This window comes from Olea europaea, chromosome 17 (assembly GCF_002742605.1).
Source record: "Olea europaea var. sylvestris chromosome 17, O_europaea_v1, whole genome shotgun sequence".
Classification (NCBI taxonomy): Eukaryota; Viridiplantae; Streptophyta; class Magnoliopsida; order Lamiales; family Oleaceae; genus Olea; species Olea europaea.
In genome coordinates, this window is record NC_036253.1 from 9,673,076 (window position 1) to 9,687,140 (window position 14,065).

General features: G+C 36.1%; 1 protein-coding gene across 1 annotated transcript; it reads left to right on the plus strand.

Annotated features, from left to right (window-relative positions):
• Positions 1-3,152: 3,152 nt before the first annotated feature.
• Positions 3,153-13,970, plus strand: LOC111366247 (transcription initiation factor TFIID subunit 12). The gene is made up of 9 exons (XM_022986967.1): positions 3,153-3,814; positions 3,977-4,138; positions 6,362-6,871; positions 9,261-9,335; positions 10,006-10,084; positions 10,164-10,228; positions 10,407-10,442; positions 10,673-10,860; positions 13,390-13,970. The coding sequence occupies exons 1-8, from the start codon at positions 3,368-3,370 to the stop codon at positions 10,814-10,816; spliced, it is 1,518 nt and encodes a 505-aa protein (XP_022842735.1). The 5' UTR covers positions 3,153-3,367; the 3' UTR covers positions 10,817-10,860; positions 13,390-13,970.
• The last annotated feature ends 95 nt before the right edge of the window (positions 13,971-14,065 follow it).

Below are 14,065 nucleotides of genomic sequence, written 5' to 3' on the forward strand. Positions count from 1 at the left end.
CAATTTCCACCAGGATTCATCTTTGTATTTAGATAAGAACTGTGATGAAAATTATACATTTTCTTGAATTTGTAAACTTCTTTGCGTTATCTTTGTTCCAGCAACTTGAATCTGCCTCCCACAGCTGTCCAATTGTCCAGCCTCCAATGAATTCCACATAGAGAATAGACTGCAACTGCTAGGGTTTCTCCTCTTGTGCTAGCAAGAATTTTGAAAACTTCATGGATCTAAAACCCTAGCCATGTATTTATATAAGCCCAAACGGGTTCGACTTGGTCCGGTTTAATGTTTAATTAATCATTTTAATTAAATCCGGTCTGTGAATTAATTAATCCAATTAATTAATTCGGGGCTATAAATAACCAATCCAATTAATTAATTTATCCAACGATTGTTAAGTTAATTAATTGACAAATTGCAATCTTCCAATTCTCTTTTGTGTGCGACCCATCAGGTTCCCGACCACGATGCCTAACAACGAAAAATATTATTTTGATCTAATCAAAACTAATAAATTAAAACACCCTTTTAGTTTATCATAAATTTACACTCGCCGTCCCAAATTGACATCTAGCAATGTATCAGGGCAACACATGTGACGAAAAATGTCACGTGGTATGACAAAACCAAACCTGTTCGTTTACTATGAAACTATAATCCCTTCGTCATTATGATCCGATCAATTACGAGATATGAAAGTGTGTCAATCTCGATTATCTATCATATCTTTCATTCTACTATTAAGTCAATATAAGTTTAAAACTCCTTTTTGACTTATGTGTATATCTTGGCCAAGAATTTTGTTATTTACTTAATTGAACGAAATGCAGATCACATTCTCTTACCATCTAAGAGTGACGAATCCTCTATTGATCATTCACAACTTTCATATGGTTCTTGATATAACCGAACGATGTCGTATTAGCGGCCTTTGGTAGAGCAACATCCAACACCGTTAAAGCATGACTATCCTCATACAAGGCACTATGATGATCTCAAGTCAAAGGACCAATTTCACTACCGAACGTTAGAGATTAACCACTGACACTCAGATAGTTATCCATGTAGAATCTCTTAGCGGTTCTTCAATGTTTTGTTTTATAACAAAACATCCACGTGTTCATTCAAGTGTCATCACACTTTAACTTGTGAGATCAGCTACTTATTTCACAAGTAGGAAATGCCACACATGATGGTCTATCCGTAATAACGATATCCGTATCTCGTTATTACTTATGACCACTGATTATTCAAGATCCAATCATATGTAATTTGTATCTCACAATCACAACTCCTTGTGATTAACAAATCACTTAAACTTGAATTTTCGGACTCTATTATTTAATATTATTTATCGAAAAATTAATTTAAATAAATAATATATCTTGCCAAAATTAAATACATCAAATATATTAAAAGTGTTTACAACCTAAATTGATTGGATTTAGGGTATAACACTTACACCTCTGACATGTCACCCTAGAGGTTCAGAGACGACATTGTCATAGGTGGTGCAACTGCTGTTTCTGATTGTGTTGATGCTGTTGCTATAGCAACTCTGGTTTTGTAGTGGTTGTGTAATGATTTTGTTGGTGGTGATTGCAGTTAGTTAGTGATTGTGGCAGTGCTGGCGAGTTGCTGTAGTCGTGGGGTGGTCGTGGGAGGGTGGGTGTTTGTGACCAATTATCTTGTTGATTGTAACAAATAAATTGGTAAATTTGTGACAAATAAAGAATATGTGACATAAAAAAATTGTGATTATGACTTACAACTTATTAAGTTCTGATCAGAAATAACTTATAATCAATTAATTTGATAATTTGTGATCAATACATAAATTAAAACTTATAAATTTTTTTGATTTTATAACTAATGAATAAATTATGATCTATAAAATTTTTTATTTGTGATCGAAATATAAATTTTGACTTATAAAATTTTCAATTTGTAAATGTTAAATAATTTATGATCAATTAATTTTATAATTTGTGATCAAATTATATAGAGTTGTGAATTAATATATTTAGACAATAAAATATATTTTTAATGAATTATTTCATAAATAAAAATTAATAGTATCCAATTTTTGAAATTTTAAACTTTCTTTTAATTTTGAAATAAGGCGTAGTTGATCTCTTAGAAATGAAAATTTTCCAAAGTGAAATTCGAATTATGCTCAAATTATCTTTCAAAGTTACGAGCTAATTCGACAGGTGGAATGCAAATATTACAGGCTAGTTCTAACCACTAGGCCAGACCAATATGTTCCATGCTTGTGAAATACATGTGTTTATACGAACTGTTCTTATATTGTAAGTTTTACGGGTCAAGGCAAAAGCTTTCTCAAAATATACTCATTTGTTATTAAATTTTAAAATGTTTTTGAGTTATCATTGGACTGAGTAAAATGTTATCACACCTACTAGACACCATTTAAAATTAAAGGATTTGATTAACTTTCCAAAATGTTATCTCAAATTATTTTAAATGCCATTTCATCACGTCTGTTAACTTTTAAAATAATGAGTGACATAGTAAATCACAGTATAATATTTTGGTAAGTTTAGTGAGAGCTCGACTTTTTTTTTTACGCTCAGTGATCATTGAAAAAATAATTGACAAAATCTAATGACCATTAGGATATCTAACCCTGAGTTTTCCCTCCTAAAAATTTATCCATTTTTTAAATAACGGGTCGACTGAGTTAGTCCCAGTGGTTTTCCATGGTGCCCATAAAGTGCAACACTAACAATTTATTATTGTTGTCAACATAATCACCGCAAATGGCAATGGTCAAAAGCTACTCATCAACTTGATTTACGTTGTTCATCCAAGTCACCTTGTGAGTTGATTAGTGTCTCGCTTGCAACCAATTTGGTGGTAAGTGCTGTCAAATCAAATTCAAGCACTTGTTCGAAGCAATGAATTTGAAATTCAAACTTTACTCTATTTCTCTCTCTCTCTCTCTCTTTTAAACATATAAATAAGATATTTTTTATTATAGGCGAGCGACTCGCAAGTGATTCAGCTCTCCCCTATCATTAGGTGAGTCGAGTGAGCGTGTTGTGTTCTGCTTGTTTGGGATTAAGTCGAGCCGACCTTATTCAATTCATTGCCTTCAACCATATCAGATAAGGATGATTTCAATCCTATATTTGTACGAGATGGGAACCTCAACCATTGACAAACAATACAGTAGAATACAGTAGGACGAATCAAACGAGTCGAACCTGAAAATTTACAAGCATCAAGAAAAGCGAGCCAAGCCAACTCTGCTCTACATTGGCCATCTTACCACATTACCTAAAATTCACCCCTCCAATTAACTTCCGCGAAAATAGTTTTGCCCCAAAACCCGGATCTTGCGATGGAGCAAACGCCGTCCACGCCACCACCGGCGGAACAGCAGCAGCAACCCCAACAAACGCCGCTGCCACCACCCGCCACCACCTCCTCCCCCTCCTCTTCAGTTCTCACTCCTCCTCTCCCACAAACGCCACCTGTCACCACTTCCTCCTCAAACCCTAGCCCCACTTCCACCCCTAAACCCCCACAGTCTCAACCTGCCACTCCTCAAACAAGACCATCCTTCAACACCAGACCGTGGCAACAGCCATCCTCAACTTATTCGCACTTCTCACTTCCCCCGCCTCCCCTTCCTTCAACCTCCAATCCTACTACTTCGATTTCTGTGCCGCCCGTGCAAAGAGGTGGCATGGCCATTGGGGTCCCTGCCCAACACCCCGCCACGTCTTCGGCTCCCCCGACCTCCTTTTCCTCACTTACTTCCCCTTCTTATGGTCAACAATCTCAGGTCATTTTTTATTTTCTTTAAGCAAAATTCTGATATGAATTCATTTATATTTTCATTATGTCGTAAAAATGTAATTCATCAATATGTATGTACTATGGAATTACATCGTCATTTCTGCATTGCGGAGTTGGGTACGAGTTTAATTGTTGATCGGATTTGTAGGTGAGGCAGTCCATACAAGGAATGCAAGGAATTGGGATGACCGGATCTCAGGGTACAACTTCAGCAATGCGGCCGGGAGGGATTGCTGCACATCAGTTGAGGCCTGGTCAATCATCTCTTAGGCCACAGACTAGCTCAAGTTCCCAGTCCCCTACTACACCGGTTGGTAGTTAATGGATTCAATTTTACATGGAATAAGATATTTCTTTGGGTATGCTTAGTATGTTTATGTGTTTGTAATTGCTTATAAGTATGGGATATCTTCCTGAACATAATTATGAAGTAATGCTTAAAGTTGTTATCCAAATTCCAATATATTTTACTTGAGAACTAGGGAATTGTGAAAGTCTTTGAAATTGTGCAACAGTATTGAAAGTTGGTAGAGCAGCTATTGTTGACCACACAAATCAACTACTTGTTTAGGGGATGTGCTTGTTAATGGTATGCTTTTTGTAATTTTTTTAGCGAGGTGATAAACATATGCTACATTATTTTTATCAAATTGGGTTTTTTTAAAGCGTAACCTGGAGGATGATTATTGGTAATCAGTTCATAGTTGATAATTCCTTCTCTGTCTCCAGTTCCAACCCGAGACCTCTCCTTATATTGTAGTGATATTGCTTGCCATTTTTTCAGCTGAGGTATGAAGTTGTTGGCAAATGTATGACACAGATGTGCGAGGACATATTTGTTAGCCATGCAACATAAAAAATTTGGCCATGAAAACAATGGAGAGGAATATCTTCTTTACTCTGAAAAGTGTTGAGCACGCAAAAGATCTTCAATTTTGAATTTTACCAGCTGATTATTTTTACTGCCATGTGCTTTGAAGAATGTGAAACCAACTTTACACATCTTTTAAGTAATCTTGGCTTCCCAATGTGAGCCTCAAATAATGGAAAGGAAAAATAGAGTGCAGTCTGATTATGGATCAATGGATGTGAAACTGATAATTTGTGCATTATTTTAGCTGTTTGCGTAAACATCACCTGCTTGCATAGACCATTGCTTATTCAGAAAAGCACCTACTATCATGAAGTATGACAGCGCTTTTTAGTACCTTTTGAACAATAATGCACTTTTAGACTTCGTGAACAAGTCTGAATCTTGGAAATAAAGTATTGTTTGTGCTTATAATGTTTCAATTATATGGGTGGATGATCTATGAAAGCTGGTTCGTACTTGGGCAAATTTTGGATGCTTGAGGTGTTTATATGCATGTATTTATCTTCATTTGTAGTATACCTTTTTCATTGTTATATCTATGCTTGGAACACCGTTCTAAGAGTATAATGACCCTTTTTCTATTCTCTTGTGCTGGTTTATTGCATATGTAAAGTGCACGGACTCCCACCTCTACCCCTCGGCTTGGGATGGTTTCACATTCAATATTTTTCTTATATGAAATATCATAGTTCTTCTATCTATGTCTAGGGCTGGAGAACCGACCGAACCGGACGTGAACCGAACTTAACCGAATGGAGCAGTTCTTCTTAAATTAAATACCTAAACGGGTATTTGAATCGAGAACAACGGGTTTGGTTTGGTTCTTGAATCTAGATTAAGATTGAATTTCCTTAATTTTTTTAATTTATTTATTTTAAATAAGCAAAATTATTTTATTTTTTAAAATAAATTTGCTAATTAGTTAATTTAGTTCAAACTCAAAAATATTATTTTCCTATTTCTAATTTTCAGCCTAAGTCTAATTTAATCAAATTGATTTAAGTTTTACCCAAATTTGTTATCATACCGTAGTGCCGTTTCTACCGTTTTGAAGAAATCGAATTGAAACTCGACAACGCCTTTCTTAATTATTGTGAACTCGTTATCTTCCTCTTCCTATATTTTAACAATCAAATATATGAAGAAGTCATTAAAGAGAGAAACAAAAGACATATAAGATTGTATTACGTTATTTTGTAAGAGTTAAGATTGAATATATCGTTAGTTGAATTAATTATAGTACAGAACCTAGGAACTGAATGGTGCTGACTCGAATTGAACTGAATGGAACCGAACCCGAATGGTTCCATAATTAAATTTGGACTCGATGGTTCCACTTACTAAATACTTGAAAATTTCGTGTTTGATTAGAACCGAACTGAACAGAACCGAACCGGACCATACTCAGGCCTACTTCTGTCCACCCCTCTCTATTTATCGTACATACTTGATGCTATTTGAAGACAACTTTTGATAAAGATGTATCGATGAATTCATTACATTAGTTGTCCACTCGCATTATCAACCATATATTTAGTGAAGTAGATGCTTTTAAAAGCTGAAAGTTGACATAAGTAAGCCGATTGAAGATTTTAAATTATATGTGCTTGTTTTCATTTAGATGTTTAATGGTAAATATTTTGATCCTTTTTCACTCAGAATTTCCAAGGGCATGGCATGCTCAGAGTTCCGTCTTTAGGATCTCCTGGATTGTCAACGTCCGGTAGTTCCCAAAGCTCACAGTCCCAGAATCAGCTATGGATGTCTTCTGGAACCCAAGGAAGACCTCCTTTGCCAACTCCATCACTTCGACCCCAGGCCAGCTCCCAGTCATTGCAGCAAAGATCCCACATTCCTCAGCTACGATCCATCACTACCTCACTACAGCAGCAAACAAACTCGACGCAACACTCGCCACAACCTTCAACCTCAGGGCCAGTACAAGAAAATTATGGGCAACAATTCCCACCTTCCAGGATGCAGCAGCCATTATCTCATCATCAACAGATTGCGAGGGGTCAGGGATTGGGAACCCAAAGACCTCCTCTCTCAATGCTACAGTCCAGTGCAGTCCAGCCTGGATCCTCAAATAAATCAGCTACTGCAGACACTGAGGAATTTAGTACTCGGATAGTCAGCAAGAGAAGCATCCAAGAGCTAGTAAGTCAGGTAAGCATGTACACATTTGCGTATTCTCACAATCCTACGTGGAACTTGTCAAGTTGATGTTGTTTTGAGTCTTCTATATTGAATCAAGATTGTATTTAACTAATGCTTATGATTGCATATGAATTTACTACCAATTCTATTTGTCTGCTAATTGTGTTGGTTGTGCTGTCATTTTTTATTATCTTCTTGTCATATGGTGTCTGACATCCTAAATGTTGTCTTCTACTGTTTTTCTAGCTTTTGAGACCTGTTCATGCTTCTTGTCATTATATGCATATGAATCATACTAAATTAACTATATTTACATAAATAAGATCAGGTTCAAATCCCCCAGCTTTCTTTCAGAAGGTTTCTGTTCTGAAACTAATCTGTCTTTTTGGTTATATTCACTCTGTTTTTGGTGGTTAAAATAGCTACAATCCTCTACTTTTTGGTCCAGTATCACTGAAATATTAATCTATGTTGATGGCAGTGCTAGAAGTGATTGTTTTAGGTAACTCTATCCAATTGTTGACAAAAAGGGTTTAAAGAGGACGTGATGTATATGGTTAGAGTGGGTATGACGAAATAAAGAAGTGCTACTGGAATTGTATTTGATGGGAAGATTCCATTAAGGTTAAAAAGCAAGTTGTATTAGAACAGTTGACCAACCCTGCTTTATGACTCTTTGTGTTCAGCTGGAACGAAAATAATAGGAAGAAATACTGCAAATAGAACCATTGCGCCACCCATCAAAGGAGTTGTGCCCTTCGTTCTCCTTCTTTTTTTTTTTTTTTTTTTTTTTTTTTTTTTTTTTTTTTTTTTTTTTTTTTTTTTTTTTTTTGATAGGCCTTCGTTCTCCTTTTTGGGCCTATCCGAAAGAGAATCCACTACTTTTTGATGGTAGATCCATAATAAAAAAGTGTATGGTTGTTCCATTTAGATATCTACTTCAAAAGAAACTTGTTTAAAACTACCTATAGGTGGTACCACATAATTGAAAGAACCAAAATGTCCAGATTTGAGATTTATATGATCATCATACTAGGATGGATAAGATGATAAATGACTATATATTCCAACTAGTGGAGGTGGTGCTGACTGAGAATGAATTAAGGGGAAGGGAGACCGGTGGCTGGGCCATGTCCTATGTTGACCTAAAGAGATTGCGTTCATGAGTGTGATTTCATTTTTAGCGGAGTAAGCTAGAAAAGGGAGGGGTATTTAGTTGCTAATTACTTAGTTGATTTATATCTTTAAGTAGATCTAGTAATGAACAAGCGAAGAAGAATACATGTAACATACCCAGATTTATTTGTAATAAAGCGTCATTTGTTGTTGTCTGTTTTGTGATATGTGATATTTGAGCTTGTGTACTAGGTTGGACGTATCGTGCTTTGCTTTTGGAAATCGCTAGGGGCTAATGTAAATTGCTTAGTAGTTCCATTTATCTTTGAAATGTAAAATTTAATGTGTGCAGAATCTATTGTTACAGTTTATTCGATACTAAGATTTATTTCACAAAATGTGACTAGGTTTACACTAGCTACGACAACCATCCTCCTTTATTCATTCTTGGAATAAACTATGTAAAAAGCATATATGGAGTTTTGAATGCAATAGACGATTAAAGTAAAATTTGTCACGCACAGGGTTCAGAAATCCATGGTTTATGGTCCTTAATTCAACAAATTCTGTGGCAGAACCAATTTTCTGTAATTCAAGTATCATACTTCTTTAAAATTTTTCACAATTCATCATTAGTTTTTGTTTTCTAATCCCTACTGTCTTACGAAAACCCACCAGTTCTTAATCTGTGACAGTGGCTGCAAGTTAGCCTTGTGGGTTTAATGCTGGTAAATAAGCACCCTTGATTATGTTTCTATTCCTGGGACCTAAATGTGACATCTTAAGGTCTCAGAGATTGGCCAAGTATACTAGACTGTCAGACTCCTATATTTGATGATAGTTTTGGCTTGTTTAAGCACGGTTGAAATTTTTTGAGTTGAATAAATAATAAATCTACTGTCTATGTGAATTTAAGGGCCTATGCCACTCATTCTGCTTATGTATAGTGCAACTGGATATGGAGACCATTATGTAATTTTTCATTGTGCACCTTGACTTTTATGATCTATTATCTGTGTTCTTTATTTTGTGGCCTTGATTTTGACATCTTAATGGTAGCAGAGAAGATTGATTGCCTATGTATCATAGTGTCATATTTCTACTGTTGATGGTGGTTTTGTATAATTTGAGCAACTTTGAATATTTTTGGATATTTCGATCTATGTAAATTTAAGGATGTGTCTTTTGCTTTACTAAACACCTTGACTTTTATGATCTTTTCAAGGTTAATATATAATTTCTTTTTTACTCAAGCGTTTGATTCACTTGCATTTTTTGACAGATTGATCCATCAGAAAAATTGGATCCTGAAGTTGAAGACATTCTCGTGGACATTGCCGAGGACTTTGTTGAATCTGTAAGTTGGAAAATTCAAATGCTATACATCTGTCCAACAAAAATAATAATTTCTGACTTTATTTCTGCATAGTCAGCTATCTAGGTGAGTTCAATTTTCTCATGCTAGCACTTATTCGTATCTATAGGAATTTGTAAAAATAATTATTGTCCATTGCTGATTTCTTGTATGCACTTTGCTTATCTTGCTGTCAAACATATGCAAGTACTGATGTAATTGTTATTGCTTGAAATCGTGGAAGCAAATAGGGAAGACAAATCATAATTTTATGTCATCCTTAAATAATTCTCTGTTGGAGATACTGACAGTGAGGAGAATCTTTTTGACTTTTAAAACTGCTTGGACGATTGATATTAGGAAGTTGACATTAGCTAAACAGGACACTTGCTGCATTTATTTATTTATTTATGTTTTTTTGGGGTAAACTACAATAAGGATATCATATTGTAGGGGTACTCTATTTTTGAATGTTTAGAAATATTTCTTCATAACTTTGGTGGCTAGATTTTAATTTTTTTGTAAACTACTCTTGTTTCTTAGCTATATGCAATTATCATTTATATTTGGTATTAAATTTTATTCATTTTTAAATTATAAAAGTCCATTATGACTTAAATGCATGGCTAAGTTGCATTAACAAGCTCTTCTATTTCAAATATTACATCACCAGATTACAACATTTGGTTGTTCATTGGCCAAGCATCGAAAGTCCACTACCTTAGAAGCCAAGGACATTCTTCTAAATCTTGGTTAGTATGTAGGAGTTTGCTTTTTGTTAAGTGGTGAAAATATTCAGAGCTTAAATGTCTGTTTGATACTTTGACTCAGAAAGAAACTGGAATATGACACTTCCTGGATATGGTGGAGATGAGATCAAGATTTACAAAAAGCCGGCAAGTATTTTCTCCACTTACTTTGTTGAGAGTTTCTTGAGCTTAATAAATGATGTGTGTTGGTGGAGGTTTTGGTTGTTTCTGCTGCTCTCACCTCTCACCTCACACGTCATAGATTATTTTTCTAAATCGTGAAATTGTACATATTTTCCTGACTCTTTTGTCATGTGGTTTTCAGTTTGTAAGTGATATTCATAGGGAGAGGTTAGCAGCGGTAAGTCTTGCCGATTCATTCTTCGTACTTTTTTTACTAGTGTAATGAGCAGGGAGTACTACAGTCATTTGATAGGTGAAAGAACTGATATTAGGATGTTAGTTTGAAGTAAATAAAATTCTTGTTGGATTTCTTCTGGTTTTTCTGTGATGCCCTTTCTTTTTTTACCTATTTCTTTTCTGGTTTTGGTTGATGCCTTTCTTTCTTTTTACCTATGTCTCTATTGATAGATTAAAAAGTCGATTTCAGCCACTGAGATGTCGGCTAAGAGCTCATCTGGACTGCAAGGTGGAAATGCCAAAACTCATCAGGCAAAGGGGACTGCCAGTGTCATTGGTTCCCCACCTAATGCTAAAATACGCGAAGCTGGATGAGTTACTGCTAAAAATGCCTGGCTGTGCAGTTTTGATTCGAAAAGGTATTTTTTTTTTTTTTCTGAATATTGTGATATGTATGTCTGCAAAACGAACAGAATGTTGAACACTCACATGGACACACTCCAAGAAAATTTGAATGCCTTGGAAATTGGAATATTATTTTTTATAGCTCTCAGTCTCCTTTGCATTATAAAGAAAACTAAATGCAAACATTTTTTTCTTGAACTCAAATAATTTCCATTAATGTGAATTGGCACAAACAACATGCGAAATAGACGAGTGCAATCAACCAAGTGTATATCCAATGGGGGTAGAGTAGCAAAGGATGCAAGTGTGTGGACCACACATTTCCCATTTCTAGGAACATACAGACTAGAGCTTCACCCTTCATCAGAAAGAAGCACACTACAAGATTATCTAAGATCGAAGCATTTGCCACCAAACTGAAGTTTGAGTTCAGGCCTTGGACGATCCGAAAATCGTCACATTCTCTGAGGGATGTGGCATCGACATTTCTGACAAAAATCCACCCTAACAATCTTTGAGCAAGCTGCTATAACTGTGCCTTCATGGGATTCAGAGCCACAGTCCCTATGATCTAGGATGGAATAGAATAACTGTGCCTTCATGGGATTCGGAGCCACAGTCCCTATGATGTAGGATGGAATAGAATAACTGTAGGAGAATGGGAAGGGGGAGAAGAAGAGATTTTTTTTTATTTTTATTTTGTTGGGGGGTGGGGGCGAGGAGAGAAAAATTGAGGGCAAAGGAAAATATCAATTTATTTCATTATTGAAAGTTGTCCTATTACAATACATAAGAGCCCTTTATAATAGGGGTTCAATGAGTCTATTCTAAATAGGAAATATGTAATATAAGCTATTATATGAAACCTTACTTATGTTTCCTAAAATATGCGTCAAAATTGGAAATCCCTTCTAATACTGCATCACCCCACCTCCAAGGATTTCCTGCCCTCTTTAGCGAATGCAGCAGTATTCTGTTTCGTAGTGAGAAAACCATGCTGCTGGACATCATCCCTGAACTCAGCAAATAAGGCTTGCTTTCTCAGCCAATAGAGGCACAGTTTGAGCCTGCCCTCCATGCATGACCCTGTTGCGATCTATCTAGATGATTCAGCTGATCTTTGTGAAATTAACCCGTGGTATCCATGAAAAATTCCCAATGAGTAATGTTCATCTTGTGCACTGTGCATCCTTTAATCTCCTTCTACCATACTATACTCTTCCACATTCTTTTCCCAGGGGCGGTAGAAGATAGTATCTAAACTTGTTTCAGTGAAGCCACATTTTAAACACTGTCTCGATTCCCCGCTTGATGGCTTAGCGAGTTATCAAATGTGGGTTGAGTGTTTGGAAATCCTGCCACAAGAATATTCTGATTTTCTGTGGGACTCAAAGCTGTCATTTGTTTCCACCATTCAACTGGAGAGTTCTCATTAAGTAATAATTTGTATCCACTTCTAACCAACTAGATTCCCTGTTTTAATGATGCCAAATAATTTGGTTGGTTCGTTGGTACAAGGTCAATGGTATTTTCAAGAATTGCTGCATGTGGAGCCAATATTAGTCAACTCACATGACTAGCTGAAGCATTATAGTCTGATAGGGTGGAAAGATGATGACCTTGGAATCCACTTATCTTGAAAGGTTTGGATTGATTCCCTCTAATTCACTCTTCGCATTATCCCCTTCCGTACCAATTCATGGCCCGAAAGACGGCTTTTTATGAATAGTAAGACCTAATTTTGTCTGTAGCCGATGGTTTTATGCTGCAAAAAAATAAGCATTATTAAATAATCTCAATGCTTGCTTTGCTTTAAGTGTTTTGTTAAACAAAGTGGAGTCCCAAACTACAAACCCCTAAAGCACTTGGGGAAAGAACATTTTCCATTCGATCCATGATATCTTCTTTGCACCATCATGGAAGCCCCATCGAAACCAAACTACCAAGAACCATAATGTCTCTGCATAAAATTTAGGTACTTGGAAGTGTTCATAAGATAGGTTGGCACAGCTTGTAGAATAGCTTTGACAAATGTATAGTCCCACTGAGAAAAGTCCTCGACGCCGTCCTTTTATTTTATTCCACATATTCTCCTTTATGGCTGCAAGTGTTTGACGTTTATTTTTCCCAACCACAGTTGGTAGTCCAAGGTACATATTGCGGTCTAGCATCCCCCAATCCTAGAGCCTCTTAGATTTTTTTCTGTGGAAACCTGTGAACCAACCAGCCACCAATGTGTTTAGAAGAACAAAGATCCCATTGGGGCCTGGTGCCCTTCATCTGTTCCGTTCCATTGAGAGCTTTGTAAACTTCATCATCCTTGAAGGGGGGCATGTTTTCGTTATATGCATTTAGTTTTAGGAGACCGAATGTTACATTAAGACGTGCTTTGGAACTTGGAACTGAGACTTGATTGTGTTGACTAGTAGACTGGACTTTGTATTTATGTTGCCTTGTGACTATATTTGTCTCTGCTGCTCAAATGCTGGATCAAATTGTGCGTTCGTCTGACTTAGCGCTTCCACGTTGTTCCTTGGGTGCAGGTGAACTTTGAAGAATGTGGTGGTGAAAGTAGTAGATGGAGCACAATTTATTTTGCCAATGCAATCCCCATAATGGATGAATGTGAAAATTAACCAATCAACTCCCACCCCAGAAAAGAGAGGAAGAAGACGAGAAAATGAAGTGGTAGGAATCGGCTCTTTTGCAATGCAATTCTTCCATATGATGCATCAAAGACACAGGAACTGGACTACACCTTCAAATCTACGTTGTGTCTTCATTACCGTTTCCAACTTTTGCCCAATTGTTCGTTTTTATGCCATCACCATGTTACTGTAAAATATAAATGCTATGGATGGGTTCTCTTTCGCATCTTTTGGGGTGTTGCAAGAACATTGAAGCAAATCTTTTGTGATACATGTTTCTTAGGTGCACAATACCAATATGTTTGATCTAGAATGCTTATATAATCACACCACATGTTTTGATAGGTAAAGCCAAAATGCCAATTGACTTCTGATTCGAGAAATGGTTTCTTGGTTGTATGTTGAAATTCGCTTAATGGCTTTGTGATTTCTTATTAATTAGATAAATGGCATTGCTCTTATGAGCTCTTGAGGAAGCTGGTAATTTATTTTACCGTGTGGTTATTATGGAAGAAATGTATCAATCAAATTGCCCTGTTTCGGTTCCCTTTTTTTTTTTTTAATTTTTTAT

What these genes read in the sequence shown, in the direction of transcription:
- LOC111366247 (XM_022986967.1), top strand. Translation starts at nt 3,368, where the DNA reads ATGGAGCAAACGCCGTCCACGCCACCACCGGCGGAACAGCAGCAGCAA. An exon ending in CCCAGTCCCCTACTACACCG is followed by an intron (nt 4,139 to 6,361) that starts GTTGGTAGTTAA and finishes TTTTTCACTCAG; the next exon opens with AATTTCCAAGGGCATGGCAT. An exon ending in TCCAAGAGCTAGTAAGTCAG is followed by an intron (nt 6,872 to 9,260) that starts GTAAGCATGTAC and finishes ATTTTTTGACAG; the next exon opens with ATTGATCCATCAGAAAAATT.